We start from the raw sequence: 15,400 nt of genomic DNA, 5'->3' as shown, positions 1-15,400 counted from the left end.
CAAAGCTTAGATTTGAACCCATACCCATTTGACCACAGTGCTGTCTTTGTAAACTCTCCTGAGCATACTGAGGCTACACGCACTTCTGCATGGGGGTCATAGGCTCTGTCTGCATACCTTACTGGCATTTTAGTTCATGCTGATCATCAGGTCACCCTCATATACAGTTCTTACAATCCAAAGTTGAGATGACTCTCTGACCTATCTCATACCTGGTGATCTGCTCCCATCACCTTTGCCCTTAAATGTCTGATATAGGTATGGACTGAAGATATATTCTACTTTCTGAGATAAAAGGAACAGATCTTTCATAACTGAACTCAAAACTATTTTGTGAAATCCTCCCTGACCTCCTTTCACTTTTTTCCATCATCGATTACACTATACTGTTGTTATTTAATGGACTATTAAGATGCTCAAGAATAGAAGCTGTTATATATGTATTTTTATAGCCCTCTCTGTTCTTTCTTACCATCCCATCATTTAACACAGAACCAGGTTAAATAATGAATTTTAAATATCTGTTGATAGAAGGAGAAAATAAAAGGTTTTCTATATATACTATATATATATATCTATTACCAGGCTATCAATCTTCTTCAAACTCTAATAACTGTCAATATGCACAATCAAAAATGGTTTCCTCCCTTGTCCTACATTAGGATGGGCAAGAACACTTAAAGAAAATATCTCCATTATACTCTATTTCAACTTCCTAAAACAGATCAGTATTGGGCAGAGAAAACGGGTTAAATGAGGCAAGTTCACAGGATGACCAACCACTTTTTAAATCACATTTTGCCTTCATTCATCATAAGAACAAAGACAATTTCCTCGGATAAAACCTATTCCTCATACCCCTAAAACGTCTAACACTATCCATCTGCTAATGCTGAAATTAACTTCCCTGGTGGCTCAGACAGTAATGAAGCATCTGCCTGCAACACAGGAGACCCTGGTGTGATCCCTGGGTCAGGAAGATCTCCTGGAAAAGGAAATGGTAACCCACTCTAGTACTCTTGCCTGGAAAATCCCATGGAACGAGGAGCCTTGTAGGCTACAGTCCATGGCGTCACAAAGAGTCGGACACAACTGAGCGACTTTACTATCAATGCTGAATTACCTCCACTTCACCATTGAGTCCCATTTTTGGGCTCTTTGAGCCCAATTTTCCAACTGAGAAGACAGTGGTCATAACAAGAGCTAATACCCACACTACTTGCTAGCACTGATATAAGTGTCTTAAGGCATTAACTTTTAATCTTCATCATAGCCCAATAAAGTGGATGTTATTATCTTTATTTTATGATAAAGAAACTAAAGCATAGGGAAGATCAACATTCAGGTAACATTCATATATAGATTAACTTGAATTAGACAGCTATTAAGTTCAAGAGTTCAAATTCAAACCGAGACAATTTGATTTCAGAGACCACCATAATCACTATTTACAGCCAATTCCCAATCTGTAGTAAATATTTGTGAAGACACAAGCAAATTATGTACTATTTCCTACCGATCAAACTGGAGCTTATTACAATTTCTTTGAAAGCAGGAGTGATTATGTTAAAGTAGGTTTTCATCCTGAAGGTGTCACACAAGTTACCTGGAGCCGAAGGTCAGACATTTGTCTTAATAGATCCTCGAAGAGTTCTCTGTCATCTTCTGGTAATTCAGATGACAAGACGACCCCCACAAAGCATCCTGAAGCTTGTAACATTGTATCAGGAAACATGTAGGCACCTACAGTACATTTAAGAACTGGAGACCTATCAGGAACTAGAGGATACAACCAGTCACAAACCTGAAAGGATTAATTGAAAATAAATCAATTAACAAAACAAGGTTTTCACTGAGGTTTTAAATATTGTTTCACTAGCAAATACACACTTGAACGTTTGACATGCATTTTATAAGGCTTTGTAGAACCATCGGCATCAACAAACCCCCAATAAAAATCAATCATTTGCTAGTCTGATCCCCCTGCGAAACACAGGCACTGTGCTAAAAATCTTACTGCTCCTCTAATTAAACAGTCTTAAAACCAGTGCCCTGAAATAGCCCCCACTGTTAACTGATAATGAGTCTAGCTTAAAATAAATAATGGTCAAAGTAAATAAAGCCTTTATTATTAAACATCCTTTTGTGGAAATTAAATAAAATCAAACTGTTTCTAAGTACTCCACATATATTTACTGATTTAATCCTCAAAACAATTCCATGAAGTTGGTTAGTGTCATTTTTTTTGTTTGTTTGCCACTGTTCTTTTATTATTTATTTTTTAAAATTTTACTTTAATTTACAATACTGTATTGGTTTTGCCATACATAAACATGAATCCGCCACGGGTGTACACGTGTTCCCAATCCTGAACCCCCCTCCCACCTACCTCCCCATACTGGGTCATCCCAGTGCACCAGCCCCAAGCATCCTGTATCCTGCATCAAACCTAGACTGGCGATTCGTTTCTTATATGATATTATACATGTTTCAATGCTATTCTTCCAAATCATCCCACCCTCTCCCTCTCCCACAGAATCCAAAAGACTGTTCTACACATCTGTGTCTCTTTTGCTGTCTCGCATACAGGGTTATCGTTACCATCTTTCTAAATTCCATATATATGCATTATTATACTGTATTGGTGTTTTTCTTTCTGCCTTACTTCACTCTGTATAATAGGCTCCAGTTTCATCCACCTCATTAGAATTGATTCAAATGTATTCTTTTTAATGGCTGAGTAATACTCCATTGTGTGTATGTACCACAGCTTGCTTATCCATTCATCTGCTGATGGACATCTAGGTTGCTTCCACGTCCTGGCTATTATAAACAGTGCTGCGATGAACACTGGGGTAAACGTGTCTCTTTCAATTCTGGTTTCCTCTGTGTGTATGCCCAGAAGTGGGATTGCTGGGTCATAACGCAGCTCTATTTCCAGTTTTTTAAGGAATCTCCACACTGTTCTCCATAGTGGCTGTACTAGTTTGCATTCCCACCAACAGTGCAAGAGGGTTCCCTTTTCTCCACACCCTCTCCAGCATTTATTGCTTGAAGACTTTTGGATCGCAGCCATTCTGACTGGTGTGAAGTGGTACCTCATTGTGGTTTTGATTTGCATTTCTCTGATAATGAGTGATGTTGAGCATTTTTTCATATGTTTGTCAGCCATCTGTATGTCTTCTTTGGAGAAATATCTATTTAGTTCTTTGGCCTATTTTTTGATTGGGTCGTTTATTTTTCTGGAATTGAGCTGCATAAGTTGCTTGTATATTTTTGAGATTAGTTGTTTGTCAGTTGCTTCATTTGCTATTATTTTCTCCCATTCCGAAGGCTGTCTTTTCACCTTGCTTATAGTTTCTGTTGTTGTGCAGAAGCTTTTAAGTAGATACAATCTGTTTATTTTTGCTTTTATTTCCAGTATTCTGGGAGGCGGGTCATAGAGGATCCTGCTGTGATTTATGTCGGAGAGTGTTTTGCCTATGTTCTCCTCTAGGAGTTTTATAGTTTCTGGTCTTATGTTTAGATCTTTAATCCATTTTGAGTTTATTTTTGTGTATGGTGTTAGAAAGTGTTCTAGTTTCATTCTTTTACAAGTGGTTGACCAGTTTTCCCAGCACCACTTGTTAAAGAGATTGACTTTAATCCACTGTATACTCCTGCCTCCTTTGTCGAAGATAAGGTGTCCATAGGTATGTGGATTTATCTCTGGGCTTTCTATTTTGTCCCATTGATCTATATTTCTGTCTTTGTGCCAGTACCATACTGTCTTGATGACTGTGGCTTTGTAGTAGAGCCTGAAGTCAGGCAGGTTGATTCCTCCAGTTCCATTCTTCTTTCTCAAGATTGCTTTGGCTATTCGAGGTTTTTTGTATTTCCATACAAATTGTGAAATTATTTGTTCTAGCTCTGTGAAAAATACCGCTGGTAGCTTGATAGGGATTGCATTCAATCTGTAGATTGCTTTGGGTAGTATACTCATTTTCACTATATTGATTCTTCCTCCATGAACATGGTATATTTCTCCATCTGTTAGTGTCCTCTTGGATTTCTTTCACGAGTGTTTTATAGTTTTCTATATATAGGTCTTTAGTTTCTTTAGGTAGATATATTCCTAAGTATTTTATTCTTTTCTTTGCAATGGTGAATGGAATTGTTTCCTTAATTTCTTTTTCTACTTTCTCATTATTAGTGAATAGGAATGAAAGGGATTTCTGTGTGTTGATTTTATATCCTGCAACTTTACTTATTCATTGATTAGCTCTAGTAATTTTCTGGTGGAGTCTTTAGGGTTTTCTAGGTAGAGGATCATATCATCTGCAAACAGTGAGAGGTTTACTTCCTCTTTTCCAATTTGGATTCCTTTTATTTCTTTTTCTGCTCTGATTATTATGGCCAAAACTTCCAGAACTATGTTGAATAGTAGCAGTGAAAGTGGGCACCCTTGTCTTGTTCCTAACTTTAGGGGAAATGCTTTCAAATTTTCACTATTGAGGATAATGTTTGCTGTGGGTTTGTCATATATAGCCTTTATTATGTTGAGGTAAAGTTATGACCAACCTAGATAGCATATCCAAAAGCAGAGATATTACTTTGCCGACTAAGGTCCATCTAGTCAAGGCTATGGTTTTTCCAGTAGTCATGTATGGATGTGAGAGTTGGACTGTGAAGAAGGCTGAGCACCAAAGAATTGATGCTTTTGAACTGTGGTGTTGGAGAAGACTCTTGAGAGTCCCTTGGACTGCAAGGAGATCCAACCAGTCCATTCTGAAGGAGATCAGCCCTGGGATTTCTTTGGAAGGAATGATGCTAAAGCTGAAATTCCAGTACTCTGGCCACCTCATGCAAAGAGTTGACTCATTGGAAAAGACTCTGATGCTGGGAGGGATTGGGGGCAGGAGGAGAAGGGGACGACAGAGGATGAGATGGCTGGATGGCATCACTGACTCGATGAACGTGAATCTCAGTGAACTCCAGGAGTTGGTGATGGACAGGGAGGCCTGGCCTGCTGCGATTCATGGGGTCGCAAAGAGTCAGACACGACTGAGCAACTGAACTGAACTGACGTTCCTTCTATTCTTGCTTTCTGGAGAGTTTTTATCATAAATGGATGCTGAATTTTGTCAAAGGCTTTCTCTGCATCTACTGTGATAATCATATGGCTTTTATTTTTCTATTTGTTACTGTGGTGAATTACACTGATTGATTTGCAGACATTGAAGAATCCTTGCATCCCTGGGATAAAGCCCACTTGGTCACAGTGTATGATCTTTTTCATGTGTTGTTGGATTCTGATTTCTAGAATTTTGTTAAGAATTTTTGCAACTATGTTCATCAGTGATATTGGCCTGTAGTTTTCTTTTTTTGTGGCATCTTTGTCAGGTTTTGGTATTAGGGTGATGGTGGCCTCATAGAATGAGTTTGGACGTTTACCTTCCACTGCAATTTTCTGGAAGAGTTTGAGTAGGATAGGTGCTAGCTCTTCTCTAAATTTTTGGTAGAATTCAGCTGTGAAGCCGTCTGGACCTGGGCTTTTGTTTGCTGGAAGATTTCTGACTACAGTTTCAAAATCCGTGCTTGTGATGGGTCTGTTAGGATCCTCTACTTCTTCCTGGTTCAGTTTTGGAAAGTTGTATTTGTCTAAGAATCTGTCCATTTCTTCCACGTTGTCCATTTTATTGGCATATAATTGCTGATAGTAGTCTCTTATGATCCTTTGTATTTCTGTGTTGTCTGTTGTGATCTCTCCATTTTCTTTTCTAATTTTATTGATTTGATTTTTCTCCCTTTGTTTCTTGATGAGTCTGGCTAATGGTCTGTCAATTTTATTTATCCTTTCAAAGAAATCAGCTTTTGGCTTTGTTGATTTTTGCTATGGTCTCTTTTGTTTCTTTTGCATTTATTTCTGCCCTAATTTTTAAGATTTCTTTCCTTCTACTAACTCTAGGGTTCTCCATTTCTTCCTTTTCTAGTTGCTTTAGGTGCAGAGTTAGGTTATTTATTTGACTTTTTTCTTGTCTCTTGAGGTATGCCTGTATTGCTATGAACCTTCCCTTTAGCACTGCTTTTATAGTGTCCCACAGGTTTTGGGTTGTTGTGTTTTCATTTTCATTCGTCTCTGTGCACATCTTGATTTCTTTTTTGATTTATTCTGTGATTTGTTGGTTATTCAGCACTGTGTTGTTCAGGCTCCATATGTTGGAATTTTTAATAGTTTTTCTCCTGTAATTGAGATCTAATCTTACTGCATTATGGTCAGAAAAGATGCTTGGAATGATTTCAATTTTTTTGAATTTACCAAGGCTAGATTTATGGCCCAGGATGTGATTTATCCTGGAGACGGTTCCGTGTGTGCTTGAGAAAAAGGTGAAATTCATTGGGATGAAATGTCCTATAGATATCAATTAGGTCTAACTGGTCTATTGTATCATTTAAAGTTTGTGTTTCTTTGTTAATTTTCTGTTTAGTTGATCTATCTATACGTGTGAGTGGGGTATTAAAGTCTCCCACTATTATTGTGTTATTGTTAATTTCCCCTTTCACACTTGTTAGCATTTGTCTTACATACTGCGGTGGTTAGTGTCATTTTAACCACAAGAAAATTGAGGCACTGAGAGGTTAATTAAGTTGCTCAGAGTCAACAACCAAAAAGTGAAGCTAGGGTTTAAACACATGCTATCTGCCACTGGAGAAGCTAAACAATTATTTTAATTAGAAACACAGTTGGTTTTTTTTTTTTTTACGAAGTCCAATCTGATCTGATAGAGCAAGAACATTAAGTCAGATTTATGGATTCACTATCTATTGTGAAGTTAAACCAAAAGCTGCCCAGCAACAGCATACGGGGACGTCAGATTATCAACTAAGACTTAAACTCACCGCCTGGAGGTCTAAATTCAGGAGAAATTAAGTTTAAATCAGAATATCCAAATGTATTAATTTCCATTATTTTTTGAGTGACCAGAATATAATTTTGCCCCTCACCAAGATATTCTCTAATATTAAGAAACTTGGAAGAACAATTATTATCAAATATTGTGTGATGTATATGAGTCAAAGAGATGAACAATTTCATATAAACAATGGAAAATTCTGGTGTACTATCACATCTCTGACCAACAGAATACAAATATGTAGAGATAAAGTGTGCAAGTCTAACTCTTTCCTAGAAAAGTGCTTAACATTTTCAAATTCTTATTTTAGTGGATTCTTTGTTTTAGTCATTTCAAAAGCCACACTCCAGCTTTCATAAAAATCAAACTTCAGACAAGTTACAATAAAACTGAAGGCTGTATTTTCCAAAGTATGATATGTAACCATCTCTAGTATGTGAAATGACTTCAAGTAATATACAAACTATTTAAATTTGAGTAGCTACATATTTCAATATGTATTAGGGAAAAATACAACGTCTTTTCCTCAATTTCACAGTTGTTATTGCTTAGGATAAAGTTAAAAATGAGACATTTTAAAAAATACAAATAACAGGTGGTATATTTAACAAAAAAAAGTTGTAATGGTTACACTTAAATGATGAAAGTGAGAGAAAGGTTTCTTTTACTGTGTCATTATTTCTCTAAGATAAACTACATTCTGGTCACCTTGACTGAAATGGAGTATCCTCAAATCTTCTCAAATGAAACTTATAGACCTTTCTCAGGGCAGAGTATTACAGACTGGTGAGCTAACCCACCACAGGCTGACTTCTCCCAGTTTCACTTTCACAGAACAATTTCATATCCAAGTTCCATATGAACTGACTACAAATCTGACAGGTTTAAAAAGTATATTAAAAATAAATTCAAGAGAAAAATAGTTTTTAGAAGCCACAGAGTTCTAGTCTGCCAATTTTAAATTAATTTCTAATTTCCGAAATAAAGCAATAGTGATTTCTAAGAGCAAAAAATTCAGTAAACACGTGGCAACTCTCTTTTAGGACACTGTTATAAATAACTGAATACATGTAAATGAGAGTCCCTTAAAAAGACTCAAATTTGGGGTACAATTTTACTTTTTTATTTAGGACTCAAAATAGAAGATACTAGAAAAACAGAATTAAATGTACAGAACAAATTTTTACTAAAGGACAAGTCATTTTAATGGTTGAACTCATGTAATCAATAGAATGTTTCAAATAGTCATTCCCTGCACCTCCAGTAGCCCAGGACCCAAAGGTTTTTTAAATTCCACTCTTACAATGCCACTTTATTACCAGTTCAGCAGAAAATATTTTATCTTTTATAAGACCCCTCAGAAGCAATAAGCTTACTCTTTTCAACCTTAAGGCTTCTTCTTAAAAAATAACTTATGATTCACACTATTGTTCCTGTTTATTAATGAAATCTTCCTTCCAACAACGCTCCCAGGTATCTCCTTCATACACTCCTAGTAAATCTCCAACTATCCGTAAACAACCTTTAAGTGGACTTCATAAAGTAAAAGCTGCATAAGAATTGAAAATATAACATATAATTAAAGAAAACAAATGTAGATAACTAGTACTGTAGCTAAACCACATCACCTGGACTTGTGAAAACACCTGCCTTGCTCAGTCATCTCCCTGCCATGCAGATCCTTTTGTTATATTCAATGAATACTGAATCTGTACTTCCAGAAACCCATCTCCCCATACTAAAACAGACTGATACTGGACCATCACCTTCAGAATACCTCAGGAATTCCATAACAGTGTCCTAACCTCAACCTTTATTTAGCAACAGTCTTTGCTCTTGGGCCAAGGTGTATCCTGGTAAATGTATATGCTTGGAAAGTTAGAATTGCTTCTCAGATGATCATCATCAGAGTCTATACTTGTAGACCATGGTTTCTTAACCTTGGTATGACTGACATTTTCAGTTATTTTTTTTAATTGATAAGAGCTATCCTATTTAATGTTTAGCAGTATGCCTGGCCTCTACCCACCATATATGCCAGGAGCAACAGCACACACCCCAGTCCCAGCTGTGACAACCAAAAATGTCCCCACAACTGTCAAAATATCCCAGGGTGTGTGGAGACGGCAGGGGTGGTTCCTACTAGTTGAGAACCACTGTTCCAGACACCAGGCTGCATCTAGCCCCGTTTGGCCCCTCAGTGGGGGCTTGACAACATTTGTGGAAATTTAGTTACACATGCACACAAGAGTTACACAAATCCCTTTTGAAATTAAAGTTATTAGGGTTCTTCTTCAGATAAAAAACTAGAAGGATGAATATCCCAATCTCCTTCAGGCCCTGTCATCACAAATTTAATACTAAAACAAGACTTTATATATAAAGAAAAAGAAATGTTATCAAATACAAACACAGATGCTGAAGGAGCATAAATTTCATGAATTCAAAAAGGAACTAAAATGATAGTAACCTTTTTGCATTCACTGTCTTGGACACATCATAAATATTATCAAATAAAAGCAGTATATTCTACACAAATTTCAGATTTGTTTACCTCTTTCTTTGGCTTACCTGGAGAAATCCAGGAGGACGATTTAGAAAGGTATCAAGAGAATTATCCAAGAACCTCACAATTCGAAGGTACCCAGGATATGAGGGTGCACTAACCTCCCCTGCGGGATTTACAAAGAAAATTTGTACTCCATTTGGTATCAAAATCAACTCATCTGCATCCAGCCCTAAGGTCTCAAGAGGAGGTGGCTGAGAGTGATTCCTATAGAAGTTCTCCCCAACTGACGAGAACTCCCCAGATTCTGTTCCATAGGATACAGTGTAGTGACCCTCAGCAGCCTGAGGAGTGTAAGCAGGGGGTGCTTCAGACGGATGACTCTGACACGGCAAGGACAAAGTAGCAGGAGTACTACTCGATTCTGCACTTGCAGCTGAAGTGCTTCCATCTACTTCACTGTGTTGAGGAAGTGAACTAAGGCACTGAGGCTCTGGTGACTTTTCAGACACGTCTTTAGGTGGAAATTCTGGATACAACTTGGGCACCTCCTGAAGATCATTCCGTAGAGAAGTGGCAAGACCCTTCTCTAGAATTTCCAACCTGGTACGTACATTCTGTAGCGTTTCTTTCATTTTCTGTTGCATCTGCCTAGCAGACTCCCACTCAGGACCTGTGTACTCAGGATCTGTTGATGAAATGCTGATTCCTCTAAGCAGGTGTCCTATTCCTTGCTTATAGTAGTTCTTTGCTTCTTCCTTTTGACCTAATTCATCTGTATTCAGTCCTTTATTAACAAATACAAAGGCTTTCTTGTATGCTTCCTTGATGATCTTAATTTCAATAGGTTCTCCATCCTGGGGTTTTTCTTCCATTTCTGCAAAACAGGAAATATATTTTTAATTACCTTATTTAGATATTTGTTTACTTATTTAGTATCAATTCCTCCCACCTGAATATACTTCAGAGGACTGGAGCCTTGCTTGTCTTTGTTCACGGATGTATTTCCTAAGCCTACTTAGATGTGACATACAAAAAATACTCAATATGTATTTGTTGAATGGATGAATATTGCTCTTGCTCCTAACTATCTTTTTAATTAAAAGTGTAAGAGAACAAGCCAGAATATAGCTACTGAATAATTTTCTTGTTCCAGTTTCTTAGAAGAAAGAAAAGTTTCCTCTATCTTTTAGGTTGGAACAAAAGAGTCTCATTCTAAAACTCATTATACCTCTGGATTACAGTAGCTAATTAAAAATGAAGTTGAATTACATACTGGAGGGGACAGAAATGAGGGGGGAAAAATGTATCTGAATGAAGCTTTACAGTTACCTTACTTTCATTTAAAGGCGGCAGGTTTCTCACATGCAGCTAGCCCTTTTCCCTCCCCAAACTCCATTAAAGTGACTCACAAGATTATTTAAAAGGCATAACCATTCCTTTCAATGAGAAAGAGGCATGAACAGATACTTCACAAATGACCATGTGAAAACGCATTCAACACATGATTCCTTCATGGAAATGAAACTAAAACCCAAAATACGACTACAGCTGACCCTTGAACAGTATGGATCCACTTATACATAGATTATTTTCAATAAATGCAGTACTGCATTTTCATTTTATGGCTCTTTAATTAAGTGTAGGGAAAAGTTTGTGTTTGATTAGAGTCATCACAACACGTAGAATCAAAAGAGGGTCTGTGTCCTGATTCAATCCAAAATGTTTCAGTTTTCTGCCCTTGTTATTTATCAATTCCTTTGTCTGAGGCAGAGACAGTAATACAGAGATTTTTTAACTACGTGGTGATTGGCTCCTCTAATCCCATTGTTCAAGGTCAACTATATATACTTATCAGGTGGCTAAAACTGAATACTGGCAAATGTTAGAGAAGACGGAAACTGGAACTCTCATATACTTTGCTGGTGTGAGTGAAAAATGGTACAGCCACTATGGAAGTCTGGCATTTCTATCTAAGGTACGTTCACCCACTCTATGATCCAGCAATTCCACTTAGAGGTATATAACCAAGAGAAATGAATAAATACACACCAAAAATATGTACAATAATATTCAGAGCAGCTTTATTCACAAAAGCCAAAATCTTGAAACAATCCAAATGCCCACCCACAGGAGAAGGGATAAACAGTGGCATGTTCATATTTTGCAGAAATACACAGAATTTTTTAATTGATGCCTGCAATGCGGATGGCTCACCAAGTCTTTACACAAAAGAAGTTACATACAAAAGATTTCATACTTAGACTACTATCCTGTATGATTTTGAGGAACAGGCAAAACTAGTCTTTGATGACAGAAACAAAAATAATGATTACAGGTGCTGGTACAGACTTGAAAGGGACACAAGGGGACGACCTTATAGCATATGGAAATGCTATCTGGATCGGAGTGGTGATTACATGGGTGCATGCAGATATTAAAAATCTGTAAACTGAAGATAAATGCTCTATATTTCACATTATATCCATTAATAAAACAAATAACGAAGCCAAAACTCACAAAAAGGGAGGACGGAGGGAGTCAAAAGTGCTTCGTTTCTGAAAGAGGTAGCAGACACAGCAACTCAGGAAACAGATCTGAGAAAGCGGAGGCCTACACTGTCAATCAAGAAACCAGAGAAGCAGCCCCACATGTATTTCATGGTAGAACCTCCAAAAGGCACAGGGACTGATGGGATTCAGTCCTCCTTCAGAAGAGAGAGTAGAGGACTGAATAAGGGACGGAGTCAAAGCTAATTTACAAGTAGATCCTCAGATCTCTCCTAACCAAGCCCTAGAACACTATTTCTCTCCAGCCCGGAAAGAAGAGTGGGTGCTTGAATTCAAAAGAGCATAAAAGAAAATACCTAATGTGTTCTTAAGTTTTCAGAAGAGACTGTGGAAGGACTCAGGGTTTAATCAGCAATAAGTACACAGTAAACTAAGGAAATAAAAATCAAGACAATTATTAACTCCAAGGAAAACAAGATGCTGAGCTAGGAAGAAAAGTAATCAATATACTGACTGTTTCAATTTTGATTAATATCATAATAATATAAATAATGAATCCTGATACAAGCCAAATTATAATACAACCATCTTGAGAAGATGGGAAGATGAATGGATAGAAAGTTTATGTGCCTGTGGTACAGCATGGGAGACCTAAAATTTCATCTTTCCTACTAGAAAGTTAACGGACAATGAATGCCTAACGCCTAACACTGAAAAATAAAGTAACAATATAAGCATCCTATTTATTACAGATTCAGACAGAAAGACCAGAAGTGGTAAGAAAATGGATACAAGCTTTGGGAGTAAGGGATGAGCCCAGGGTGGGATCTCTGATTTTCACTGCAAGCCTTATAAAAATATTTAATTCTTTATACGTGCAGGATAAAAACAATTACTAATTAAAAAAAATTAAACTAAAGCTTTAGAGCAGCACTGTCCAACAGAATTATAAATGTTAACTACATATGTAATTTAAAATTTTCTAATAGCCACATTTAAAAAGTAAAAACTTCAGTGATAGCATTTTATCAAAAAACATCCAAAATATTATTTTACCATGTACCCAATATAAAAATTATTAATGAGATAGTTTTCCTTATTTTTGGCAGTAAGTCTTCAAAACCTAGTGTGTATTTTACACGAGGCATATCTCAATTTCAACTACCTTCATCTCAATCCCTGAATACCCACATGTGTCTACTACACACTGTGGTTTTATTTTCCTGTGATTTCAGTAAAAATTATAATGATAGGATAATTTAAAGGACTTACGGCTCTTTTAGCAACCATTTGCACTATAAAGGCATCACCAAACTAGCCTAACCATACTTTCTAACCTGAAAAATAAGCCACTGGTCAGTCACATACAGGGACTTCACAGTAGCTGAGACAGTGTGTGTGTGTATGTGTGCACATTTATGTGTATCTGTCCCCAATTTAGCAAACATCACATACAATCGACTATAATTAGAGATCTTACTTGTCCCACCTTGAATCCCCTGTGAAAACTGACAACCCCACACTGGAATCTGTCTTAAGAACAGAATGCCAGTAGAATGCTTTCTTTCCTCAGACATCATGGGATAGGAATTCTGCATTCCACCTTCCTTAAGATACAAGCAGGCTCAGAGTTCAGAAAGCAAGAGAGCAGAGGTTACACAGGCGAGCTGACCCAGGAATTTAACCAGCCCTCTTAAGTTTGTTCAAATGACTTGAACAGGGTCTTGAACAACACTGTGACTTGGCATTTTTTGCTCTGTGCTATAGGATACCACATGTTCTTCCCTGATAGCTCAACTGGTAAAAAAAATCCACCTGCAATGCAGGAGACCCCGGTTCGATTCCTGGGTTGGGAAGATCCCCTGGAGAAGGGATAGGCTACCCACTCCAGTATTCTTGGGCTTCCCTTGTGGCTCAGCTGGTAAAGAATCTGCCTGCAATGCAGGAGACCTGGGTTCAATCCCTGGGTTGGGAAGATCCCCTGGAGAAGGGAAAGGTTACCCACTCCAGTATTCCAGCCAGGAGAATTCTATGGACTGTAGTCCATGGGGTTGCCAAGAGTCAGACAGGACTGAGTGACTTTCACTTTCACAGGACACCATGACTACCAAGGACACCATTTACAGAGCTTTTAATGTGTGCTGGAGACCAAGCTAGATGTTCATTTCATTCAGTCCTTACAAACAACTCTTGAGACATTGTTACTGTTACCAGTACTTTGCAAGGAAGAAAAATGAGGTTTGAAGGCCATAACTGCTTTAGATCACATGTTTCTGAAAGACCTTGGAGCTAAGAATTACTTTCATATTTTTAAAAGGTTATAAAAACAAGGATATGCAACAGAGGTTATATGTGGCCCACAAGCCTAAAACATCTTACCATCTACTATCTGGCACTTTACAAAAAGAGTTTACTAACCCATTGCCTTAGATTACAGAGTTAGATAGTCGGACTCCAAAACGAATCCTCTAAATCAGGGTTTCTCAATCTCAGTTGGGTTCACATTTTGGGCTGGGAAATTCTTTGTAATTGGAGGCTGTCCTGATCATTGGAGGATGTTTATCCCTACTCTGATCTCTATCTACTAGGTGCCAGAAGCAGCGGCCCCCTCTACCCACCCCATGACGATCAAAAATGTCTCCAGGGCTTCCCTGGTGGCTCAGTGGTAAAGAATCTGCCCGCCAATGCAAGAGACACAGGTTTGATCCCTGATCTGGGAAGATCCCACTTGAGGCAAAGCAACTGAGCCTATGCTCTAGAGCCTGGGAACCACAACTACTGAAGCCCAAGTGCCCTAGAGCCCATGTTCTGCAACAAGAGAAGTCACAACAGGAACTCGAGAAATGCCAGCGAAGCAACAAGGACCCTGCACAGCCAAACATTTAAAAAATAAATAAGTAAAATTATTTTAAAAAATAATCTCCAGGCATTGCCAAACGTACCCTGGCTGCAAAATCATCCCCTGTTGACAACCACAGCTCAAATGGTCTTTAAATGAGGGACTGTGTACCCAGGGGAACATGAAGATTTGTCAAGGAACATGTAACAACAGCATATACAATTTTAAGAAAAAGGCTTTCAGATCCCTCCTGACTAAAACTGACCTATGGGCAACAGACCTGCAGTTTAGCTATCATGCTATTGCTTTTCCTCTTTCAAGCTCCTTTCACAGTCTTCCCAGTTTGCAAAACTTTACCAAATATACCACACTCCTATTTCTGTTTTTACTATGGTATATTTCCCAGCATGCAAAGGCAGAATTCATGGTAGAATGAAACAGCCCAAAAGTCACAGGTGTCAATTTCAATTTTAGGCATGACTCCAACTATTCATCTCCTTAAGATATAAATTTCCACTAAAATTCCATTTTTATATTGAATTATCCTTTATCAAAATCCATCGGGTACTATGCTGTTCTATTACTACTTCTAATAATTCAATCCAGAAGGAAAGTAACTCCTAGAGCTATAGTCAAAGAAAAATTTTTAAAC

General features: G+C 37.7%; 1 protein-coding gene across 2 annotated transcripts in view; it reads right to left on the bottom strand.

Moving 5' to 3' along the window:
• The window catches only part of SPART (spartin), a 35,465-nt gene that overhangs the window by 16,430 nt on the left and 3,635 nt on the right, over positions 1–15,400 (bottom strand). For both annotated transcript variants that reach the window (XM_052650134.1, XM_052650133.1), the window contains exons 2-3: positions 9,465–10,276; positions 1,607–1,804 (exon numbers count right to left, since the gene is read on the bottom strand). In XM_052650134.1, the coding sequence (XP_052506094.1) occupies positions 1,607–1,804; positions 9,465–10,274 (1,008 nt within the window). In that variant the 5' untranslated portion in view covers positions 10,275–10,276. The remainder of the gene's footprint in view (positions 1–1,606; positions 1,805–9,464; positions 10,277–15,400) is intronic.

This window comes from Budorcas taxicolor, chromosome 12 (assembly GCF_023091745.1).
Source record: "Budorcas taxicolor isolate Tak-1 chromosome 12, Takin1.1, whole genome shotgun sequence".
NCBI lineage: Eukaryota > Metazoa > Chordata > Mammalia > Artiodactyla > Bovidae > Budorcas > Budorcas taxicolor.
Note: the sequence above shows the minus strand (reverse complement) of the source record. Positions and strands in the feature narration are given on the sequence as shown.